Source organism: Dendropsophus ebraccatus, chromosome 1 (genome assembly GCF_027789765.1).
Source record: "Dendropsophus ebraccatus isolate aDenEbr1 chromosome 1, aDenEbr1.pat, whole genome shotgun sequence".
Lineage (NCBI taxonomy): Eukaryota > Metazoa > Chordata > Amphibia > Anura > Hylidae > Dendropsophus > Dendropsophus ebraccatus.
The window spans coordinates 24,616,171-24,642,269 of record NC_091454.1 but is presented as its reverse complement, the minus strand read 5'-3'; the positions used below and the strand labels follow the sequence as shown (position 1 = coordinate 24,642,269).

The 26,099-nt window shown below is 44.4% G+C and overlaps 1 protein-coding gene across 3 annotated transcripts in view; it reads left to right on the top strand.

Moving 5' to 3' along the window:
- Positions 1–26,099, top strand: part of LOC138790351 (proton-coupled amino acid transporter 1-like) — a 62,444-nt gene that overhangs the window by 2,682 nt on the left and 33,663 nt on the right. For all 3 annotated transcript variants that reach the window (XM_069969109.1, XM_069969108.1, XM_069969110.1), the window contains exons 2-8: positions 2,945–3,104; positions 3,239–3,329; positions 13,099–13,187; positions 13,831–13,926; positions 15,416–15,500; positions 16,071–16,289; positions 20,499–20,597. In XM_069969109.1, the coding sequence (XP_069825210.1) occupies positions 2,950–3,104; positions 3,239–3,329; positions 13,099–13,187; positions 13,831–13,926; positions 15,416–15,500; positions 16,071–16,289; positions 20,499–20,597 (834 nt within the window). In that variant the 5' untranslated portion in view covers positions 2,945–2,949. The remainder of the gene's footprint in view (positions 1–2,944; positions 3,105–3,238; positions 3,330–13,098; positions 13,188–13,830; positions 13,927–15,415; positions 15,501–16,070; positions 16,290–20,498; positions 20,598–26,099) is intronic.

Below are 26,099 nucleotides of genomic sequence, written 5' to 3'. Positions count from 1 at the left end.
AGCACTATTATGATCTCCTGACTTTGCGCTTTCTCTATGAGGTCACTCTGGTTTTCATGTTCCTTATATGAAGTGCAAAAGTCTCAGATTGTGCAATCCCCAGGACTGACGTGTCCTGGATGTCTGCTCTGTGGCCTGTACTTGTGTATATCACTGATTTATATGGAGATCAGTACAGCAGGTGGACAGGTCCCATCTAATATGAGAGTGTATTGCAGTGCTGCTTACCTGAGGATGCCGTATATCTCTTCTGTATACACTTTCATATGTATCCGCAGCTGTAAAAGATGAAGATCTGAAATCCAATGTTTTTAATGAGCTGCAATGGAGTAGAAAAAAATAAGACCAGTTCAAAGGTTAATCCTGGGATGTACTAAATATTTGTGTAGATTGGTAGTTGGTCCACTCTTCCCCCTCTATTCTACAAGAGAGTGTGTGACAATAGGATGGAATAGGATATTATAGACTGTAATTTTACAAAGCAAAAATTTTTTTGATATTGACCCAAATATGTTCATATAAATTAAAGTGTCACTGTCATTTACATTTTTTTTTGCTGAAATCAATAGTACAGGCGATTTTAGGAAACTTTGTAATTGGGTTTATTAGCAGAAAAATACATTTGTATCATGAAAAAGCAGTTTGAAGCTCTCCCCCCTGTCTTCATGGTTATCTATGGAGAGGGGAGGGGTGGAGGGAGATGAGGCACCAAAACAGGACAACAAAGAGTTAATTTACAGCTGCATCATTGGGCTATCTCCTCTGAAGCCAGCACTGACCTCTCTGACCTCTAAATACCGGCTTTCCTTTGTTCTCTGCTGGTGACTAATCTCCCTCCTCCCTCTTCCCCCTCCCCTCCCCATAGGTTACACAGGGCTCGACTGATGTAAAATAGTCGAGATTTCCTAAAAATGAGCAGTGAGTGAGAGAGAGGAGGGAGGGGGGGGGGGGGGGCTGGGGAAAGTCTTTATGAATGCAGATAATGGCATATTTGCCTAATTAACCCAATTACAAAGTTTCTTAAAATCACCTGTACTATTGGTTTCCGCAAAAAAATACACCAAACAAAAAAAAAAAACGACTGTGACACTTTAAATCTTTGACCGTCTGTGTGCCGCATTGGATTTCTGCTATAGTTCACTCCAATTTTTTTGGTATTGGTATCGGCAAGATTTTTTTTTTGGTTACTCTACCATAAAAAACTGCTTCTCCTGGTCCATAATACTGTGCCCATAGGCCGCTGTGGGCGGACCTGTACTCTACCTTGCATGCCCAGCCTATACATTCATACTCTCTCTCTCCAGCAGATGGATCAGTGTCGTCGGACATTGTTGCTTTGTGCATTAGATCTTAGCTAGTGGTACAGCGAGTGCTCTCAGGCTTTGATATTAGCAGTAATAGCCGCGCTCTGAAAGCCTCAGCTCATCTAATGGAGACAATAAATTGCCGGGAAGGTTTAGTGAGGGGGGAGGGGATGTTTTAAGTCTTGAAATTTGCATAGAGGTTAACATCTTGGTGGCGCTTTACTGTACAACAGTACTAAGGCTCCATGTTGTATTTATATGAATTGCAAAATGCATAATTAAAGGGGTACTCCAGCAAAAAATTTTTTTAAATCAACTGGTTTTAGAAAGTTATATAGCTTTGTAATTTGCTTCTATTTAAAAATCTATAGTCTTCCAGTACTTATCAGTTTCTGTATGTCCGGCAGGAAGTGGTGTATTCTGTCTGAAAATGAAAGGTGGACTCTGATTGGTTGCTAGGGGCAACTGAGCCAGTTTCACTTTACACCATGTTTGATAAATCTCCACCCAGATGTCAATCAAGCAAGGGGGGGAGAGAGAGAGGAGGCATCCTGCTGCAGCTATTCAGGAGCTTGGGACCGCCTCTTTGACTCTTTGTACCAGAGAATGAAAGCATTTCTCTATAGGAAAGCACAGCTGGATATAGGAAAGGTACCATGTGTCTCCTAACAGTCTCAGCATGTTGGAACCTGAATTCTAGCTGACAGATTCCCTTTACCTTGGTGAGCCCTACAAGTATATTAGGTGAGATGGGGATATTGCTGTAATACATTTGTGTAAGCCAGCCGGACTGCTTCGGTACATCGGCTAAACAGTGAAGAATAAACAGTCGCTGTTGTATGTTCACACTTTGCATAGATCCACAGTACGATAGGTAGCTACTGTTATACAAGGCGTCTGTAAGGCTGGGTTCACACTATGTTTTTGCAATCCCTTTTTGTTTTTTTGTTTTTTTTTGCATTTGTGTGCATCGCTTTTGATCCGTTTTTCCTTTGACTTCCATTGTAAAAAAGAAAACAGATAAAAAAGGATAAATTTTTTTTTAACAGACACAAAAGTAGGGTCAGCTACGTTTTTGTGTTTGTTAAAAAAAAAAAAGGATCCGTCAATGGAAAAACTGATCAAAACGGATGCACACAAATACATGTTTTTGCAAAAAACGGATGAAAAAAAATGGATTGCAAAAACGTAGTGTGAAACCAGCCTTACCGCTGCAGGGACGTGGTGGACACGTTATACAGTAGGGTTCTGCAATATGCCGTATTATCCCCTCTCATCCATTGGTTTTGCCCAATTTTTTGGCTTCTGTAGGTTTCACTTCCTATAATGTATACTATTTATGACATATTCAACAAGGTTAGTGTGTTATGGAAGCCTCTTCTGTGTGTATTATTAAAGGCGCAATACTTGTTTTCAAGAAATCTGTGGGGTTTTTTTTGTTTTTTTTTGGTGGTTTCCAGAAAAGAATGATTTCTGTGAATAGAATAGTATACAGCGGTCACATGACTAATGTGGACTAGCGATGGACCTATGATGTGGTTGTTATGTGACAATCCCAGAAAACCCCTTTAAGTACATAGGTAACTTTTCTCAGATCTAGGCGATAGACTTTTAAACTTTCTCCACTTTTGTTGGTGTAGGAATCATGGCTACCACCAGGCTGAGAAATGACACATACAATGACTACAGCTCCACAGAGAACAGTCCTACTGAGGAGAGCCCCCCAGGGATCATCAACAGCTTTGTCCCTAGAGCCAGTCAGTACGAGAGGCTCGGAGAACATGGCGGCAGCAGCACCACGTAAGTGCATGGCAGGGCGATCACTTACTTATCTTGACGCTTGCTCAGCAAATCCTTTTTCATATTCTGGATAAAACCTTTAATAGCTCATGTCACTGTGATGGGTGTGATCCTCTTCTATCATTCTACTTTAGATGGTTCCAGACACTCATACATTTACTGAAAGGGAACATTGGGACTGGACTCCTTGGACTACCACTGGCTGTGAAAAATGCCGGGATTGTGGTAAGAAAGACATAAAATGCTTTTTACCATGAAGGCTATGGCAGACTTGCCCTGAATTATATTATTTAAGCTAAGTTCACACTACGTATATTTGAGGCTGTATAGCAACCAAAACAAGGAGTGGATTGAAAACACAGAAAGGATCTGTTCACATAATGTTGTAATTGAGTGGATGGCCGCCATATAATGGCAAATATGTGCTGTTATTTTAAAACAACGGCTGTTGTATTGAAATAATGGAAGTTATTTACCGTTATATGGCGGCCATCCACTCAATTACAACATTATGTGAACAAAGCCTTTCTGGGTTTTCAATCCACTCCTGGTTTTGGTTGCTATGAGGACCTGACATGAGGACCAAATACAGCCTGAAATATACATAGTGTGAACCCAGCCTTAAAGTGTACCTGTCATTATAACTTTTAAAATCTAAATCAACAGTAGATGTGAAATGCAGCAAGTTCGCAATATACATTCATACTTTTTTTTGTTATCATGCTGTAAAACAATGCTGTACTTACCTGTATCCAGGTCCAGTCTCCTGAAGGCAGCTATACTTACCTGTATCCAGGTCCAGTCTTCTGAAACTTTTTAGTCTTGTGCTGGTTGAAAAAAACAGACTAAACACATGAAACACAGAGAGTCACGACTCAATGTGACTGCTTTCTCTGTGAGCCCACGGATTACCGGGACTTCCTGTGTTTAGGAGATCTCAGCCCAGTTAGGAGGCACATTTTCTGTACTGTATTGGGAAAAACCCCCTATGCCTATAAATTCCCTGCGGACTAAAACTTAACTTTTATTATAATCTTATGTAAAAAGTTATAATGTGCTCAATCTTATAATAGTGATAAAGTGGTTTAAAATAGATCGGGTGTTGGTTACCTTTAAGCTTGGATAGGCTAATACACATATATATGCAGCAGATAAGTGGTTAACAATAGGAGCACCATGGCCGTTGGTGCTAGACTGATGAACTGTTGTTCTATCGACTTTTACTATTACTTAGTGGCGGGTGATAAGCACAAAACACACCCGTCACTCTAACCACTTCTTATCTTTGCATATTACTCCAGTGTTTTCAAGGAACTATATGTTTAGTCCCATCCGGGATAGGAGCCAGTACGCTCTCTAAATGCGATTTTGTATATGCATATGTAAAGCCCAAACCAACCACCCAAGTCTATATAAAATTCACTATCTGCCTATAACCTAACATGTTTCGCTGATGGTGCTGCTATTGTTAACCACTTATCTGCTGCATATATATGTGTATTAGCCTATCCAAGCTTAAAGGTAACCAACACCCGATCTATTTTAAACCACTTTATCACTATTATAAGATTAAGCACATTATAACTTTTTACATAAGATTATAATAAAAGTTATATCACATCTTCTGCTGATTTAGACTTTAAGGGCAGATTCACACATACCGGATCGCAGCGGATTTCACTCTGCGAGTTCTACAGCGAAATCCTCTGCCATTCCCGGATTTTTCATTCTGCTGCCAGTATGTAAATACCGTCCCCCTTAACCCACTGCTGACCGGTGAATACTTTGCCCGTCTGTACTCCGGCCTGCTTCTGTGACTCCGTTGTGTCCCGTTCAGCCATTCAGTGCGCTGTTCTGCTGCAGCCACTGATTGGCTGAGCGGGACGTCAGGGTGGCGGGAGCCACAGAAGCAGGCAGAAGCGCGGATGGTTAAAGTATTTTCCGGTCAGCAGTGGGTTAAAGAGGATGTACCACCAGGTACATCCTATTGAATTTAACACACCAATAGAACGGCGCCGTCATAGGGACGCCGCTGCCGCTAAAGCACTGGAGGTGCTTCTAATGGAGCCGCATCATAGAGGGGAGGGAATTCCCTCCCACTGGGGGCGGGCCGGCCGACCGACCTCCAGTGCTTCAACACGGCCCGGTACCACTGGATAGAACGGCACCTTACACGGGAACCAGACCGCAGTTCGAAAAACAGACCGCGGCATCGGCTTTCCCATGGTGGCGCCGTTCTATCTATGTGTTAAATTAAAGAGGATGTACCTAGTGGTACATCCTCTTTAAAGGGAACCTGTCACCCCCCCGTGCCGGGGTGACAGGCTCCCGACCCCCCGCTACAGCCCCCTGTACTCACCTGATCCCGCCGGGTCCCGCTTCTGGATCCGGTCGGGTCACGGAGATATCAGCCACTGCAGCCCGGCGCGCGTGCTGAGAGATGAGTCCAACGCTCATAGAGAATGACAGGGGAGTCCAGCGCTCCGTCATTCTCTATGAGCGTTGGACTCATCTCTCAGCACGGGCGCCAGGCTGCAGCGGCTGATATCTTCGTGACCCGACCGGATCCAGAAGCGGGACCCGGTGGGATCAGGTGAGTATAGGAGGCTGTAGCGGGGGGTCGGGAGCCTGTCACCCCGGCACGGGGGGGTGACAGGTTCCCTTTTAAAGGCGACAGGATTTACATACTGTAAATTCAGCTGCAAGTATGTAAACCCCTACAAACTGACAGTACCGGGAATCGCAGCGGAACTCACAGTGTAAAATACGCTGCGATTTGGTATGTGTGACGCTACCCTAAAAGTTATAAGGACAGGTACACTGTAGGCAACTCTTTTACTTTGTCTTCATTAGGGTTTTTCTACCATTTTGCTGCTGTGGTGTCTGTGTAACTCATTCACATAGCCGGCTGTCCTGCAGAATATGACAGTGTACACCACTTCAAGATCTTCCCCTCTCTTCACTCAGTGTTAGGCCATGTTCATACACAGTATGAAACTGGCCAGGTCACGGAACGGCCGGTCTCTGAAAAGATCATCCCGGCCGATACTGCAGTACTGGCCGGATGATCTGTAGCGGCATCCATGCGCACCCGCATCAGAACTCCCCACTGCTCACTATGAGTGTGCGGGCGCAGAAAACTGACATGTCAGGTTTTTTTACGGCGCCGCTAGGGATCCCGGCCTATACACTCCGGCTGGGATTCCCTCAGTAGGCAGCACTACATAAGTTCCGTGGGAATCACGGCCATTGTAACAACGGCCGTGATTTCCACGGAACTTACGTTTTGTGAACAAGGCCAAGATCAGGTGGGTGGGGGATATGGCTTGCATACGCCCTGGAAAAGAGGCGAATCTGCACCTTCTCCATGGTGTACACCAGGGGGCGCATCTTGACAAGTCTCCCCCAATAGTGTTTGGACTAGAACCAGGAGTGGAACCAACACAGTGCTGTATTGTATTGGAAAGGTCAGGACCCACTGCTGTTTTTTGATAAAAATACTGATCGAATTACTATGTGTGAACATAGCCAAAGAGCAGCAGTGTAGAGGAGGAGTGTATACAGGGTATATGAGAGAATAGGCAGGTAGGACCTCACATCCAGCATATATTATGTAACCCGCAGGGATACAACCATGAGTTCTCTTTGCTCGATTTCGATGCTTGTGTGGTGGCGACCATCTTGTATGATGGAAATGCCAGGATCATTTCACTAGACTTTCCCTTTAATTTTTAGGTTATTACAAGTAGAAACCTCAGCTTCATCTTAAAGGGGTACTGCAAAGTAGTGTTAGAAAGTTATACAGAATTTTTTATGACTTCTGTTTAAAAATCTCGTCTTCCAGTACGTATAAGCTGCTGTATGTCCTACAGAAAGTGGAGTATTTTTTCCAGTCTGATATCTGCTGCCACTTTCTTCTTCTTCAGGGGAAAGCACAAACGCAGGAGAGGTTTTCTATGGGGATTTGCTACTGCTTTGGACAGTTCCTGACATGGACAGAGGTGGCAGCAGAGAGCACTGTGTCAGACTGGAAAGAATACACCACTAGCAGTTGACAAGTACTGGAAGATTTGAGATTTTTAAATACATGTAAATTTCAAATGTGTATAACTTTCTAACACTAGTTGATTTAAAACCGTTTTATTTTTCCTTTCTCCAGAATATCCCTTTAACTCCGTTTTGCTTCTAGAGAAGCGTCTCCCTGTATCTTGTTTCTGTTTAGCTTGGTATATACTTTACCAGATGCCGCTCATGCTGCAGCCCATGATATGCATCATATCTTCTTTGATGTAGATTGGCTTTTCTGTCTCGTTGTTTGTGCATTACTCAGCTTTGATGACAGGAGACTCTATCGTCTCTTTATATTATCAAAAGGATCAAAAAAGTGATGACTGTTTGTGCTGGAACAAAGCTGACACGGAGCCAGATGTTTGTTGTCAGAGAAAGTCTGACGCTGCTCCGTCCTATGGGGCAGATTTATAAAATAGGCGACAAGAAGAAGCCCAAAGCAACTATTCACATATTACCACCAAGGTTGGGTTCACACACTATAAAAGAGACCACTGCACTGACCAGACATAATCACAGGCTGGTGTGTCTTGTCTGTTTTCTACTTGTATTAAATAATTCTGAATAATAAACTTAAAAATAAAGGGGTATTCTGTGTGCTCTGGATGCAGTTAAATAGAAAAAAAAAAATCCTATACTCACCCTCCCCACTCCCCTGCTGCCTATGTGACAGTTGTGATACCTGCTGTAAAGTACTTCATTGTATCAGTCAGTGGTCAAGACAGGGCACGGCTTCGGCCACAGATTTGGGAAGGTCCTTGTACCAACACCAACACAATGAAGTGCTTTGCAGCAGGTATCAAAACTGTGACAGTGGCAGCAGGGAGCGAGGAAGGTAAGTATAGGATTTTTATTTTCTATTTAAATTGGCGCCCTGGGCATTCAGTGTGTGTGTGTGTGTGTGTATATAATATATATATCTGTGTGTGTGTGTGTGTATATATATATATAATATATATACACACATATTACTAGGACTGCACAGTAAATATCCATAGTCTCCTACAATGCTGTATGTCCTGCAGGAAGTGGTGTAATTAAAGGGGTACTCCAGCAAATTTTTTTTTTTTCAAATCAACTGGTTTTAGGAGGTTATATAGCCTTGTAATTTGCTTCTATTTAAAAATCTCCAGTCTTCCAGTACTTATCAACTGCTGTATGTCCGGCAGGAAGTGGTGTATTCTCTCCAGTCTGACACAGCTGCCACCTCTGTCCATGTCAGGAACTGTCCAGAGCAGTAGCAAATCACCATAGAAAACCTCTCCTGCTTTCCAGACTGGAAAGAATACACCACTTCCTGCAGGACAAACAGCAACTAATAAGTACTGGCAGACTGGAGACTAAGACCTTTGTATTGTTCTGTTACTCCACCCAAAAGTCTATAAAAACAACCGATGACCAGGATGTACCATTCCCCCCTGTCCCTCCACATTGAGCCGGTCCAGTCATCACCGGATAACGCAGAGACTCTTTGCAACACAGATTGATTTTTGTATAGCTAAGGGTCCCTCTACATTGCCGGATTGTTGGCCGAACACAGATGCAAACGGGTGCCTATCGACACTAGTTTGCAGCATCTTTAGATGGCAGAACTAATCAAGCAGCCGGGCCGCACGAACGATCACTGTATTGTATGTGTGGCCATTGCTATTGGCTGTACATCCCCTGTTTATACGGAGACATGTGAGGCTGATAGATTTTAATGCCCGCCCAAAAGAAGCGATCAGCCGAGGATCTCGTGTTGACCCCGTTCCCTGTCACCTTTTACATGGGCCAATTATTGGCCAAAGGAGCGTATCTAGCAATACTCCTGGCCGATATTAACCTGTGTAAAAGGCCCTTTACTTTCCATTTTCTTTGCCATCTGGCCCAGACCACCGTGACTATTTGACCCTTTGCCTCTTCATTTACTTTATAATATATATATATATATATATATATATATATATATATATATATATATATATAAACCCCCCAGAAAACAGTAAATAAATCTATAAACAAGACCCTGAATGGTTTGCAGACAGCATTCAGCCCTCCCAACAGATATCACAGCAAGACGCCCACTACCCTAACATGATAGTCATATGGTAGGGTCTCCAAACTTCCTCCTCCCCTAATATAGTAGTCAGAAATCAGGACCCCACAGCCCCTACATAGCAGTCAGATAGCAGGACTCCACAGCCCCTACATAGCAGTCAGATAGCAGGACTCCACAGCCCCTACATAGCAGTCATGTAGCAGGACAACACAGTCCCTACACAGTAGTCATGTAGCAGGACAACACAGTCCCTACACAGTAGTCATGTAGCAGGACAACACAGTCCCTACACAGTAGTCATGTAGCAGGACAACACAGTCCCTACACAGTAGTCATGTAGCAGGACAACACAGTCCCTACACAGTAGTCATGTAGCAGGACCCCACAGTCCCTACACAGTAGTCATGTAGCAGGACCCCACAGTCCCTACACAGTAGTCATGTAGCAGGACCCCACAGTCCCTACACAGTAGTCATGTAGCAGGACCCCACAGTCCCTACACAGTAGTCATGTAGCAGGACAACACAGTCCCTACACAGTAGTCATGTAGCAGGACAACACAGTCCCTACACAGTAGTCATGTAGCAGGACAACACAGTCCCTACACAGTAGTCATGTAGCAGGACCCCACAGTCCCTACACAGTAGTCATGTAGCAGGACAACACAGTCCCTACACAGTAGTCATGTAGCAGGACAACACAGTCCCTACACAGTAGTCATGTAGCAGGACAACACAGTCCCTACACAGTAGTCATGTAGCAGGACAACACAGTCCCTACACAGTAGTCATGTAGCAGGACAACACAGTCCCTACACAGTAGTCATGTAGCAGGACAACACAGTCCCTACACAGTAGTCATGTAGCAGGACCCCACAGTCCCTACACAGTAGTCATGTAGCAGGACCCCACAGTCCCTACACAGTAGTCATGTAGCAGGACCCCACAGTCCCTACACAGTAGTCATGTAGCAGGACCCCACAGTCCCTACACAGTAGTCATGTAGCAGGACCCCACAGTCCCTACACAGTAGTCATGTAGCAGGACCCCACAGTCCCTACACAGTAGTCATGTAGCAGGACCCCACAGTCCCTACACAGTAGTCATGTAGCAGGACCCCACAGTCCCTACACAGTAGTCATGTAGCAGGACCCCACAGTCCCTACACAGTAGTCATGTAGCAGGACCCCACAGTCCCTACACAGTAGTCATGTAGCAGGACCCCACAGTCCCTACACAGTAGTCATGTAGCAGGACAACACAGTCCCTACACAGTAGTCATGTAGCAGGACAACACAGTCCCTACACAGTAGTCATGTAGCAGGACAACACAGTCCCTACACAGTAGTCATGTAGCAGGACAACACAGTCCCTACACAGTAGTCATGTAGCAGGACAACACAGTCCCTACACAGTAGTCATGTAGCAAGACCCCACGGCCCCTACACAGTAGTCATGTAGCGGGACCCCACGGCCCCCTCCCATTACATAGTAGTCAGATAGCAGGACCCGTACAGCTGCCACCCCCCCACAACACAATAAAAACATAGCCTCCCCCAACATAGTAGTCAGATGGACTTCTCTGCCCCCCTACCCTAGCATGGTAGTAATATATTGGAACCCCCTCTGCTCCTTCCCCTAATAAAGTAGTCATATAGCAGGACCCCACAGCCCCCTCCTCTAATACAGTAGACACAAAGCAAGACTCCTTTGTCCAATCCCATAATACAGTAGTCATATAGCAGGACCTCACAGCCCCCTCCCATAGTATAGTAATCATATAGCAGGACCCCACAGCCCCCTCCCATAATATAGTAATCATATAGCAGGACCCCACAGCCCCCTCCCATAATATAGTAATCATATAGCAGGACCCCACAGCCCCCTCCCATAATATAGTAATCATATAGCAGGACCCCACAGCCCACTACCATAATTTAGTAGTCCACAGCCCCTCTCCCCTAATACAGTAGTCACTAAGCAGGACCCCTCTTTCCCCTCCCATAATACAGTAGTCATATAGCAGGACCCCTCTTTCCCCTCCCATAATACAGTAGTCATATAGCAGGACCCCACAGCCCCCTCCCACAATATAGTAATCATATAGAGGGCACTTATGGACCCCATAGCCCCCCCCCCCCCCCCCTCATGCTCTACCTTTACCCAGTACTCAGTAACAATCCTCCCCCTAGCCCACTCACATGTATTACAGCAGCCCCCCCCCATGATGAAGTACCACCATACAGTACTCACCCCAGACGCATGGCCTGTTCATGAAGACAGGAGCCGACAGCTGGAAAAAGGTGAGGGGCTTCTCTGCCACAAGGAAGGGGGAGAGGAGGAGGTGCAGGAAACAGCCCAAATGTCAGTGAGCCTGAGCTGCCGGTATACAAGGAAGCTCCTCTGCATGTTTCCATATATATCTATAGATCGCTCCTTGCAGAACCTGTCTACAGTGACACAAGCTCCGGCTGTCCGTTTCCTCTGTACAGGGTATACTGTATATAAACACCCTGTGCAAGTAGTGATACACACAGACATGGCACATAGGGGCCCTAGTACATGCCAGGATGAGGGAGTAGCCACAGCTCCAGCCACCTGCTCACTACTGCCCCCTGACATTGCTGCTGCTGCTGACTTATTATCACCAGGTATGGCTGGTTACACTGTCAAACAGCGAAGGGAATTGTAGGGACCTCAAGGCATGCTGGGAAGGCTCAGTTTCTCTCTCAGCTAGACGCAGACAGCGCCGTACAACATGTTGTGGCCATAGTGGGTAACTGCAGCTCAGCCCTCACGTTACTGCCATACGTACCCATAGGACGCCATTATGTCAGGCAAGCACGTAGGCTCTCCCTCCCCCCCCCCCCCCCCCCCGAAGAGGACCCTAATAGTAGATGTGGGGAAAGGGGGTAAATAGTAGACTTAGCGAGGGGGGTAATAGAAGATGTGGGGAGGACAGAGGGGGTAATACTAGATGTGGGAGGACCTAGGGGTAATAGTAGAGTTGGGGAGGACGGAGGGGGTAATAGTAGATGTGGGGAGAGGGGGTAGTAGTAGACGTGGGGAGGACAGAGGGGGTAATAGTAGACGTGGGAAGGGGGGTAATAGTAGACGTGGGGAGGACAGAGGGCGTAATAGTAGACGTGGAGAGGATGGAGGGGGTAATAGTAGACGTGGGGAGGACAGAGGGGGTAATAGTAGACGTGGAGAGGATGGAGGGGGTAATAGTAGATGTGGGGAGGATGGAGGGGGTAATAGTAGATGTGGGGAGGACGGAGGGGGTAATATTAGACGCAGGGAGGACGGAGGGGGTAATAGTAGATGTGGGGGGGACGGGGGGGGGTAATAGTAGATGTGGGGTAATAGTAGACGGACTGGTTAATTGTAGATGTTGGGGGGGGAGGATGTTAGTTGCAGACAAGAGGAGGAGGGGGTTACAGTGGTTATCCGCCACTTTAAAACTTCTGATATTGTGCTGCAGTAATGAGGCAAATAGTGAAGCAGCGTCAGTGTCCCTGGCTGACCCCCACCACTTCTGAGATGAAATCGTATCCGCAAGTTCACCTCAGAAGGGGCGGGGGTCACAGGGGCTGTGCAGGAGGACGCTTCATTATTTGTCTCTGCAGCCCAATATGAGAAGTTTTTAAAGTGGCGGATAACCCCTGTAATTGCGGATGAGAGGGGGGCCTCTACCTTGCCATCCTATGTTTTGTCATGTCATAGCAATTTATCATAGGGTTTAGAGATGCACGCCAGGAACGCCACACGCACAATAAGCATTAAGGTCGGCCCGCGACTTTGCCCAGATTTTTACATTCGGCCCACTGTGTATTCGGGTGCGTATATCTGATGTATAATAACTTTTTTTTCCTGTCTCTTGCAGTTGGGTCCAATCAGTCTCGTTGTTATGGGGATCATCGCCGTTCATTGCATGGACCTCTTGGTAAAATGCGCCAGCCATATCTGTCAGAGGTAACCGGAGCCTGTCATGTACTGGTATTGTATAAGTCATTACATAGGCACTGTCCCTATGGGATCGGAGAAAGTGAAGGGGTAGTTTGACTGAACTACACTGACCTGTAGTGGTTGTGGCCTAGATATGCTGTTACAGCTCCCCCTTGTGGTAGTCTGTTTCATTTGATTGGTCCTATGACCATGTACTGAAGTGGAAAAAAAAAAAAGTGTTTTAAAAATATTGGAGATTTATCAAATGTGGTGTAAATTAAAACTGGCTCGGTTGCCCCTAGCAACCAATCAGATTCCACCTTTCATTCCTCACAGACTCTTTGGAAAATGAAAGGTGGAATCTGATTGGTTGCTAGGGGCAACTGGGTCAGTTTCATTTTACACCATGTTTGATAAATCTCCCCCGTTGATTTTGGGAACTTTTTATTATAATAAGTGGGGATATCTCCCTGGATTATTCATGACCTAGCTGTAGGACTAATGGGGTCCCCAATGATCCATAGCGTTTTCTACCCTGACCTGGACCTGTAAGGTGAATTGCAGGTGTGAGATCTTAGTGCATCATCGGAGCTTCGGCTCCTTCTTCAAGGATCACACTCCCACCGTTAGTAAGAGAACTTCTCTGCTGATCTTACTTTCTTTCCTCAAGGAACCAATGCCCGTTTGTGGATTATGGAGATGCGGTGATGTACAGTTTGGAGTCGTCTCCAAGTCAGTGGCTGAGAACCCACGCTGCCTGGGGAAGGTATGGAATAAGTCATCCTCGCCTTATAGATTCCAGGGAGAATTTGCCTTTTATATTAAGTGTCAGACTTGTTGTTCAAACCCTTTTTTTCTGGGAGGGATAAGCTGGTGCCAGAGCTGGCATTAGTTCTATGTAGTTAAAACAAAGCACCATGATTGTATGTCACTGGTTTGGTACGGGTGTAGGCGCTGTACCTGTATCATCTGTATAGGGTGTTGGTTTTATGCCACAGCTAACAATGTGCTACAGCTAACCGCATTAGAGATATCTTTGATTGATCCAAGCCATTTAAAATGGAAACTAACCTGCGGATATGACCTTATAGCACTCGGGGAGGGCTGGGGATCATGGTAATGTTCTTACCTTGGTCCTCAGCACTGCTTTTGGGAACTTTGTAGTTTATTTGATATGTAAATGAGGAAGATTGGTGCACTGGGGGCGGGGCTTCCACTCCCAGTGCACCGATTCACCCCAGCCGGCCCATCACTTCTAATGAATATTTATCCTGCTCTCTGCAGTGATGAGCGCTGGAGTGACCTCACTGCACAGTGCCGCCCCAATGTTCATTAGAGAGGACTGGCCAGCTGGGGGGGGATCGGTACACTGAAGGTGGTAGCCCCGCCCCCAGTACGCCAAACCTCCTCATTTACATATTAAATAGACTAAAAAGTTCCCAAAACTGAAGCTGAGGATCAAGTTAAGAAGATTACCATCATCCTCAATGCCCAGTTCGCTAGAGAGACAATTCAGCAAGTTAGATACTTCCAAAATTGCTGATAGTTTCCCTTTAACCCCTTTAATTGCCACAGTTAGTAACCACAGCACCACACAGTCGCTTAAAAGGGGCCTCTAGATCCAGATACCGTTTTGCTTAAGTAATGATGAGTTTGCACTTAAAGTGCTACTGTCATTTAAAAAAAAAAAAAAAAACTTTTGACATGTCAGATGTTTTGAGGCAGTTTTGTCCCTGACTTTAGTTCAGTCTGACACATTGCAAATAAGCCAAAAAACTACAACATGCCTACAAGGGCCTCAGCATAGTAATAAATTATGGGTACTGCCTACGTCTATAGAAAGCTCTTACGCACCTAGTGTACGGAAAATATGTGCGGCAGCTGTTCATGTGATGTCCACAAGGTGGCGCAGTTAGACAAATAATCGGAGTGAACATTCTTGAAAGTTTTTGCTTACGGTCATGATTGTACTTGTGCGACTGGTCTCCAGGTCAGCGTACTGTTATTCTTATACCTTATTAATGCCAATAACATAGGGAATACCAGAACTGTACTGTAAAATCATCTTTAGGCAAAAAAACATTGTTAAAATATCACTAAGGCTTTTTATGAACATCCTACCAGTCCTTTTTATGACCTCTTTATCATGAGATGGATCCAATTTTTTGCAGAATTTTTGCTTTACCTTTTTAATCAAGTTGTCCAAGGCCCCACCCCTGTTATTATCATAATTCTAATATATTCTCGTGTTCCAGGCGAATCGTCAGCTTCTTCCTCATCCTCACTCAGCTGGGGTTTTGCTGTGTGTACTTTGTGTTCCTGGCCGATAACATAAAGCAGGTATTAATTATTTACATGTGTTTGTTGCATTACTTATTGTTCAGATCTGAAGAGCTATGGAGCTTTTAATACATCTTCAGGCGCCCCCTAGTGGACACCAGTGCTTACTACAAGCGTTTTCTCAATTTCTTCAAAAAAAATGTTTTTTTTATTTTTCTAATTTTATATTCCGTTTATCTAGCTTGTTTGGTAGAGGTAAAAGTTTAATGAAAACTGATTGTTTAACCATCACAGTGAATGCAGTTTGTCTCTGTTCATTGTGTAGCGGTGGTGATGTGTGACTGCAGCTCAGCTAGCGATACAAGTAATCTACAAAGACACATATAAAAGTAAAAGAGTTTAGTTCACAGTATGTATGTGGTTGGTGTGTAAATGTTGGAGAGTATAAGGAATGGTGAGCAATAGGGAGGTAGTCGTCGATGTACAGTTTGGTGACTGAAACCAGAGAGTAAGTAAGACATATTCCCCTGTAACTGGTGAAAATGCCATTAACAATAGAAGATCTGGATGAAGTAGATCCCTTATGTTGCTGTGCATTACATTTACAACAACCTTCTTGTCTCCTTGAAGGTAGTAGAAGCCGCCAATGCCACAACCAATGACTGCAGCTCCAACATGACTGTGGTGCTGAAAGAGAGCATGGACTCCAGGCTTTACATCCTATCCTTTCTACCGTTCCTCATCCTCCTGGTATTCATCCGCAACCTCCGCTACCTGTCAGGCTTCTCTCTGCTCGCCAATGTGGCCATGCTGGGGAGTGTCATTATGATCTACCAGTTTATTGGAAGGGTAAGTATGGCTGGATATCATACATGTGGATGTAGTAAAGGTTCCTATACTCCTTATACTTTCGTTGGGCCTTGTTTAAAGTGGAGATCCAAGCTCTGACATAGTTAAAGGGGCTTCAACCAGTGCTGCGTTCCATTCATTGTTTACCAGTGACAGCTCTGTACTTTTAGTAGAGGATGTATCTGGTATTACAGCTCGGTGTCATTCACTTAAAGGGAACCATTCACCCCGTGGCCCCCGTTAGAAACAGACAAACAGTTACATAAAGGTCAATATACTTACCATATCGCTCCCGGTCCCGTCCCGGATCTCGTTGTTGACACGGAGAAATCGCCGATTCTTCTTCTCGCGCCCATTATGGTAATGAGCGCCGCCGGCCCGAAGTCCAGCCTTCTCCCCGCCTCCGACACTTGATTGACGCCGGGTCTTCTTCCTCCTCGTCTTCTTTCTTCTCGCCGGATCCCGCGCAGGCGCCGTGACGGTCGTTTTCGGCGCATGCGCAGTTCACAATTGAAGCCGCTCCACAGCTTCAATGTTTACTGCGCGTGCGCCGATTGTCAGAGCTGAAGTGACGTGTTGGACTTCGCGCATGCGCGGTACACAGGAACGTCACGAGCACGTATCCTGTTTACCGCGCAGGCGCAGAAGAGATGACGAGACCTTCGCAACGGCGCCTGCGCGGGAATTCGTGAGGAGACTGAAGACTGAAGACGTCAATCAAGTTCCAGGAGGCGTGGATGGGCGGCGACGAGAAGAGGACCTCATGAATAAGTTGGACTCGTCCGTCGTTTCCTATGGACGTTGGACTCATCTCAGCTCATTACCATAATGGGCGGGAGAAGAAGAATCGGCGATTTCTCCGTGTCAACAACGAGATCCGGGACGGGACCGGGAGCGATATGGTAAGTATATTGACCTTTATGTAACTGTTTGTCTGTTTCTAACGGGGGCCACGGGGTGAATGGTTCCCTTTAACCCTTAGACGACCCAGGGCGTATAGTTACGGGTGTTTCTCACGCTATGAAGCGTGCTCCGGAGCGTGCTTCATAGCAGGTGGGGGCCGGCTGCAATCAGCAGCCGGGACCTCACCGGTAATGACACGCTGCAGCGATCGCGCTGCCGCGTGTCATTAACTCCTTAAACGCCGCGATCGCGGCGCGACCGCGGCGGTTAAGTGTAAGTGACAGGGGGAGTCCCCTGTCACTTACCGATCGGGACCCCCGCAGTCACACTGCGGGGGTCCCGATCGGTAAAACGGGCCGCCGGAGGTCTCTCACCTGCCTCCGTGCGGTCCGATCGGCGCTCTGGTCACTGAGCCTGCAGAGGCAGGCTCAATGAGCAGATCGCCGATAACACTGATCAATGCTATGTCTATGGCATAGCATTCATCAGTGTAAAAATCAAAGTACTGGATGTAAAAGTCCCCCAAAGGGACTTCAAATGTGTAAAAAAAAAAAAGTTAAAAACACTAACACACTACCCCAAAACCCCTCCCCCAATAAAAGTTGAAATCACCCCCCTTTCCCATTATATAAATAAAACATATAAAAATAAATAAATAGATAAACATATAATATACCGTAGCGTGCGTAATTGTCCGATCTATTAAAATATAACAAGCGTCATTGCGAACGGTAAACGGCGTACACGAAAAGAGGGAAAAAAGTGCGCGGATTACCGATTTTATGTTACATTATATATATAAAAAAATTAATAAAAAGTGATCAAAACGTCCGATCTTCACAAATATGGTATTAATAAAAACTAGAGATCATGGCGGAAAAAATGACACCCCATACAGCCCCGTAGGTGAAAAAATAAAACCATTATAAGCGTCACAATAGTCCCATTTTATTTATAATTAATTGCCAAAAAAAAGGATTTCATTTTAAAAAAATATATAACATTAGAGAATCTGTGTAACCTGCATATGGTTGTGTTCGTACTGACCTATAGAGTAATGGTATCATGTCGCTTTTACTATATAGTGCATTACGTAGACACAGGAACCCCCCAAACGTTACCATATTGCATTCTTTTTTGCGATTTCACCTATTTATATCTTCATAAATAATATATTTGGAATTCCGTCATACATGTTATGGTAGAATGAATGACGCCATTACACAGTACAACTATTCCTGTAACAAATAAGCCCTTACATGGCCTGTAGATAAAAAACTGAAAGTGCTGGAGCTCTTAGAAGGGGGGGAGGAAAAAACAGAAACACTAAGATCAAAATTTGCGCGGTCCACTGGGTCATTTTGGGCCTGGTCCTCAAAGGGTTAAAGGGTTAAAGAATACCTGTCTTTATAAATACATTTTGAAACATCATCAAAAGATACTGATCACACCGGGTTTCACTTCTGACGCTGACTGTGATCAGGACATACAGGCGGGGAGAGAGCTTGGCAGCAGTGTGAGCCACTTCCCAGCTGCTTACTTGGGGTATGCGCACACTACGGAATCCCAACAATACACCCGTTGTAGATTCTGCGCACCCGCTCGTGGCTCTCCACCCAAAGAATGAACCCGCTCATTCTTCAGGTGGACGGCGGAATCTGGCAAACCATAGAATGAAGTCTATGGGAGCAGTGGAGATGCACGCGGGTGCAAGCTGCGGAATCCAATGGGTGTTCCGTTGGGATTCCGTAGTGCGCACATTCCCTAATTCCAGCACTTTAGCCTCATTATAGTCTATGGGGCTAAAGTGACGGAATTTACGAATGGCCTGGGAATGGATCGCACGGGCACCACTCTCTTTCCACAGCTGTATCTTTGTATCGCAGCAGGTGTCAGCAGCGTTATAGAACAAAATGCATGCTATACCACATCTCACAGAAAGGAAAAAAAATAACCTCTCCACATTAGCCACAAGGAAAAATTCTTACCTGTGGACATCCGCCTGAGGAAAAATACTTACCGGAGGACTTCTGCCAGAGGAAAAATGCCCTGTTGGATAGGCAATCTTCTCATAGAGTCTGCCCTCAGGAAGACTCTATGAGGAGAGCACCAATAATACTGTTCAGAGCTATGGCATAGCATTGATCAGTTTATGCAATCTAATGATAGCATACTGTATATAAGTCTCCTAAGGGACTTATAAAGTATAAATAAATAAATAAAAGAAAACCCTCCCCTAATAAAAGTTTAAATCACCCCCTTTTTCTATCATAAAAATAAAAATAAGTAAAACAAACATTTGGTATCATATAATAAAATATAAAAATATTGTTCCTGCACGGTGAACGACATAAACGAAAGTAGGGTAAAAAAAAAACAACAGGATTGCTGTTTTTTTTTTTTTAATTATACGTCAGGTTTTTTTTCTTTTTTTTTTTTAATAAAAACCGATCAAAAATTTTCATTTACACCAATATGATACCAATAAAAACTATAGATCATAGGGCAAAGAAATTACACCCCAACCAGCCCTATAGGTGGAAAAATGAAAGCGTTACGGCTCTTAGAAGACGAGGAGGAGAACACTGCCTCAATGTGAGGCTGGGTTCACACTGTGTTTTTGCAATCCGTTTTTTGCAAAAAACGGATGTAAAAAACAGATGCATTTGTGTGTATCCGTTTTTCCATTGACTTCCATTGTAAAAAGAAACAGACCCCTTTTTTTTAACGGACACAAAAGTAGTGTCAGCTACGTTTTTGTGTCCGTCAAAAAAACGGATCCGTTTTTTTTTTTTTTTTTTTACAATGGAAGTCAATAGAAAAACGGATCAAAATGGATGCACACAAATGCATCCGTTTTTTTCATCCGTTTTTTTGCAAAAAGAAGGATGAAAAAAACTGATTGCAAAAACGCAGTGTGAACCCAGCCTGACCCGAACATCCGCGCATCAAAGACCTTTGGTCCTGAAGGGGTTAAAATACATTTATTAATCCGTACAACATGTCAAGTAAAGTCAAGCAGACATATTTCCCTGACATGTTACCGTAAGAATTTTGAGACGTGACTTTCCTTGTCATTTTTGGAAGTGAAGAACATTCCAGTATAGTAATATAAAAGCCCCGACTAGTACCACTCCCTTCCTCCATGAATTATACAAATCCGCACCGGCTTAGTTTAGAGTCCGTACAGTTTACCTTATTTCCAGCACTCGTTCACATTCTTTTATGTCCCGGGCCCCTGGGAAAGCGTTCATGTTTTACGAGGCTGTTTTGCACATTAATGGGACGACTCTTGTTTGCTTTCAGGACATACCAGATCCGACCCACCTTTCCTATGCCGCCAGCTGGAGAACATATCCTCTCTTTTTTGGGACGGCCATCTTTGCCTTTGAGGGCATTGGAGTGGTAAGAGGATGCCTTCCATTCTTAGGGTGTTTTATACAATGCAGTCATCCTATAGACTGGTGTCAGAACGGTTGCTTTTACCATCAAAGCGTTTTAAGGATAAGGTACCCCAGACATTACCATATCATACATATGAGCAAAGTCCTGTTTGCGGGTCCTGTCAGACACAGGACGTGTTTACTTATCAGATCAATGTAGAAAACGTACATAAAACATGGAAAAAACAGGATGTAATTTCCACGTCAGAATGATGTCTTGGATTACAATATTAAAGGGGTTGTCCAGCGAAAATCTTTTTCTTTCAGATCAACTGGTTTCAGAAAGTTAAATAGATTTGTAATTTACTTCTATTTAAAAATCTCAAGTCTTCCTATACTTATCAGCTGCTGTATGTCCTGCCGGAAGTGGTGTATTGTTTTCAGTCTGACACAGCACTCTCTGCTGCCACCTCTGTCCATGTCAGGAACTGTCCAGAGCAGTTTTCTATGGGGATTTGCTGCTACTCTGGACAGTTACTGATATGGACAAAGGTGGCAGCAGAGAGCACTGTGTCAGACTGGAGGGAATACACCACTTCCTTCAGGACATACAGCAACTGATAAGTATGAGAAGACTTGAGATTTTAACTATATACATATATATATATATATATATATATATATATATATATATATATATATATATATATTATATATATATACTTTCTGAAACCAGTTGATTTGAAAGAAAAAGATTTTCACTGGAGTTCCCCTTTAAAGGGAAAATAACAGCATTTAACTTGTTAAATTGTCCCCATAAAGCACAGGTTGCTGAGGGTAAAGGTAATTTCTTTACTTTCATCCTTGGCCCTGGTTTTGTTAAATTTGTAGTTTATTCCCTATGCGAATAAGGTGGCTTGGTGCACTGTGGGCGGAGCTACCACCCTCAGTGCATCACACAGCCCTGGCCAGACCCCTCCTAGTGAATATGCATTCATTAAGAGGGACGGACCGGCCCAGTGCACTGTGCATGGTAGCTCCGCACCCAGTGCAGCAAATTCCCTAATTAGCATAAGGAATAAACTAAAGTTTTAACGAAAATGGAGCCGATAATTAAGGAGAGATAACTACCTTCATCCTCTGCTCCCTGTGGTCTATAGGGACATATCAGTAGGTTAGATGCTTCTTACTATCAAAACATAATACAATACATAAGGAAAACCTAAATGGTAATCAATAGAAGAAATAGAAGAGACTATGGATAAAAGAAACAAATCAAAATTCCGATGTGTCTTTGCAATTTTTAATGTAAAAAAACCCAAAAGCAATAAATTAAGCGTATCAATGGAGTACCGTTCAAGGTAATCCTAAGAACAGAGCACAGATAAAGGTAAGCTGTATCTGAAAGGATAAAACGAAACCGTGGAAAATCCAGAGCGTTTCCACCCCATGTAGATATGTTACAGCAAGGATTGCGCTGATGTATGTTGGTGCCCTCATGTGCCATGTGGTAGCCATTGGAGATGAGCGAACTTGCTGAAAGTTCGGATTCGTATGAATTTGAATGAATGATGAAAAATGGTATGGGGGTATGATGAAGAATGGTATGGGGGTATGATGGTGAATAGTATGGGGGTATGATGAAGAATGGTGTGGGGGTATGATGAAGAATGGTATGGGTGTATGATGGAGAATGGTATGGGGGTATGATGAAGAATGGTATGGGGGTATGATGAAGAATGGTATGGTGGTATGATGGAGAATGGTATTGGGGTATGATGAAGAATGGTATGGTGGTATGATGGAGAATGGTATGGGGGTATGATGAAGAATGGTATGGGTGTATGATGGAGAATGGTATGGGGGTATGATGAAGAATGGTATGGGGGTATGATGAAGAATGGTATGGGGGTATGATGAAGAATGGTATGGGGGTATGATGAAGAATGGTATGGGGGTATGATGAAGAATGGTATGGTGGTATGATGGAGAATGGTATTGGGGTATGATGGAGAATGGTATGGGGGTATGATGGAGAATGGTATGGGGGTATGATGGAGAATGGTATGGGGGTATGGTGGAGAATGGTATGGGGGTATGATAGAGAATGGTATGGGGGTATGATAGAGAATGGTATGGGGGTATGATGGAGAATGGTATGGGGGTACGATGGAGAATGGTATGGGGGTATGATGGAGAATGGTATGGGGGTATGATGGAGAATGGTATGGGGGTATGATGGAGAATGGTATGGGTGTACGATGAAGAATTGTATGGGTGTATGATGGAGAATGGTATGGGGGCATGATGGAGAATGGTATGGGGGTATGATGGAGAATGGTATGGGTGTACGATGGAGAATGGTATGGGGGTATGATGGAGAATGGTATGGGGGTATGATGGAGAATGGTATGGGGGTATGATGGAGAATGGTATGGGGGTATGATGGAGAATGGTATGGGGGCATGATGGAGAATGGTATGGGGGTATGATGGAGAATGGTATGGGTGTACGATGAAGAATGGTATGGGGGTATGATGGAGAATGGTATGGGGGTATGATGGAGAATGGTATGGGTGTACTATGGAGAATGGTATGGGGGTACGATGCAGAATGGTATGGGTGTACGATGGAGAATGGTATGGGGGTACGATGCAGAATGGTATGGGTGTACGATGGAGAATGGTATGGGGGTACGATGGAGAATGGTATGGGGGTACGATGGAGAATGGTATGGGTGTATGGTGGAGAATGGTATGGGTGTACGATGGAGAATGGTATGGGGGTACGATGAAGAATGGTATCGGTGTACGATGGAGAATGGTATGGGGGTAAGATGAAGAATGGTATGGGGGTAAGATGGAGAATGGTATGGGGGTAAGATGGAGAATGGTATGGGGGTATGATGGAGAATGGTATGGGGGCATGATGGAGAATGGTATGGGGGTACGATGGAGAATGGTATGGGGGTATGATAAAGAATGGTATGGGGGTATGATGGAGAATGGTATGGGGGTACGATGGAGAATGGTATGGGGGTATGATGAAGAATGGTATGGGGGTATGATGGAGAATGGTATGGGGGTACGATGGAGAATGGTATGGGGGTACGTTGGAGAATGGTATGGGGGTACGATGGAGAATGGTATGGGGGTACATTGGAGAATGGTATGGGGGTACGATGGAGAATGGTATCGGTGTACGATGGAGAATGGTATGGGGGTAAGATGGAGAATGGTATGGGGGTTAAGATGGAGAATGGTATGGGGGTATGATGGAGAATGGTATGGGGGTATGATGAAGAATGGTATGGGGGTATGATGAAGAATGGTATGGGGGTATGATGGAGAATGGTATGGGGGCATGATGGGAGTTGCCCCCATACCATTCTCCATCATGGTATGTCCAGGCATGATGGGAGTTGTAGTTTTGCAACAGCTAAAGAGACAAGGTTCCCTACACATGGGTTATTCTATTGGCTGGAAAGCTGTTCGAGAGAAGTTCTGGAAGACCAAGATGGGACCAAGAAAGAATAGTGATAGAGTATAGAGAGTGGATAGAGCATGTGGAGTATTAATAAAAGGTTATATAACCAGGAGTAAAAGAAGAGCGAGCCAATGATAACATCCAGAATGGCGGAGTGAAGAACAGAAGACAATGGCCAAAGAGCAGTTGGATCAATGACCCAGTCACCCGGGTTATATAAGAGTGCAGTTTTAATGCCCATTGAGGTGTAAGAATGACAATGTATGGATCCATATACCTCCTGCTGGTGTCATTTCAGGACCCTACTTGGCCTTTGCTTCTACATGTAAATACTCTATAGTAGTATTTTTTTTTTCTCTGTAGGCGACTTGGGGTCAGGATGTTGCCCAGGGTTAAAGGTCTTCTTTATGTAAGAGGTTCATTTGAGGAACATGCTGTCGATCGAAAGAAGTCCATTACCTCAGGGATAGGTGAAAAATAAGCTATCATTATTATTCTTGGGGCTATCCTAAGATGTAACGTTCTCCCCATCCTGTGGATAGGGATAACTAGCTGATCAGTGGGGGGGGGGGGGGGTGACCATTAAAACCCTACAAGCCCAAAAACAGAGGACAGTTGTGCCCAAAACGAGTGGAGTAGCTTTGCATGTGTGGCCAGCACCCTGTTTATTGGATATAGGGGTTTTGAATATTGCTAAGCTTAGTGTTCAGGAACTGTCCAGAGTAGGAGAGGTATTCTATGGAGATGTGCTACTGCTCTAGACAGTTCCTGAAACAGACAGAGGTGGCAGCAGAGAGCACTGTGTCAGAATGGAAAAAAATACACCACTTCCTGCAGGACATACAGCAGCTGATAAGTACTGGAAGACATGAGATTTTTAAATAGAAGTAAATTGCAAATCTGTATAACTTGCTGACACAAGTTGATTTGAAAACCATTTCTTTTCTCCAGAGTACCCCTTTAAATTGGTTTGAAAAGTAAACAGTCTCTTTCTGACTACGTCAGCTCTGTTTATAGCAGTTTATGTTATATTTGAGGGTAGGGCTGGGCGATATGGCCAAAAAATAAAATCTCGATTTTTTTTTTTTTTTTTTTTTTTTTTTTTTTAAATTTTGGACAATTCTCGATTTAAATCTCGATTTTTTTTCTCTTTTTGCTAAACAAACAGGACATTTTTCTCCCTGCAGCATCAGAAACTATTTTATAGACGTTTGAGACAACAACCATATTGCTTCCCAGTGTAACAGTGCTCCTCCCGTGCCCCTATGTAGTAGACAAGCCCATTGTGTGCCCCATATAAGTAGTTTTCCCAAATATGTGCCCTATGTACTAGTGTATTAGTAGTAGTACAGATGAGGGGATTAGCAGTACAGGTAAAGATGAGGGGTGTAGTAGTACAGGAACAGATGAGGGGTGCAGTAGTAGTAGTGCAGGTAAAGATGAGGGGTGCAGTAGTAGTAGTACAGGAACAGATGAGGGGTGCAGTAGTAGTAGTGCAGGTAAAGATGAGGGGTGCAGTAGTAGTAGTACAGGTATAGATGGGGGGTGTAGTAGTAGTAGTACAGGTAAAGATGAGGGGTGTAGTAGTAGTACAGGTACAGATGAGGGGTGTAGTAGTAGTACAGGTACAGATGAGGGGTGTAGTAGTAGTACAGGTACAGATGAGGGGTGTAGTAGTAGTAGTACAGGTAAAGATGAGGGGTGTAGTAGTAGTACAGGTACAGATGAGGAGTGTAGTAGTAGTACAGGTAAAGATGAGGGGTGTAGTAGTAGTAGTAGTACAGGTATAGATGAGGAGTGTAGTAGTAGTACAGGTATAGATGAGGAGTGTAGTAGTAGTACAGGTATAGATGAGGAGTGTAGTAGTAGTAGTAGTACAGGTATAGATGAGGGGTGTAGTAGTAGTAGTAGTACAGGTATAGATGAGGAGTGTAGTAGTAGTAGTAGTACAGGTATAGATGAGGGGTGTAGTAGTAGTAGTAGTACAGGTACAGATGAGGAGTGTAGTAGTAGTACAGGTAAAGATGAGGAGTGTAGT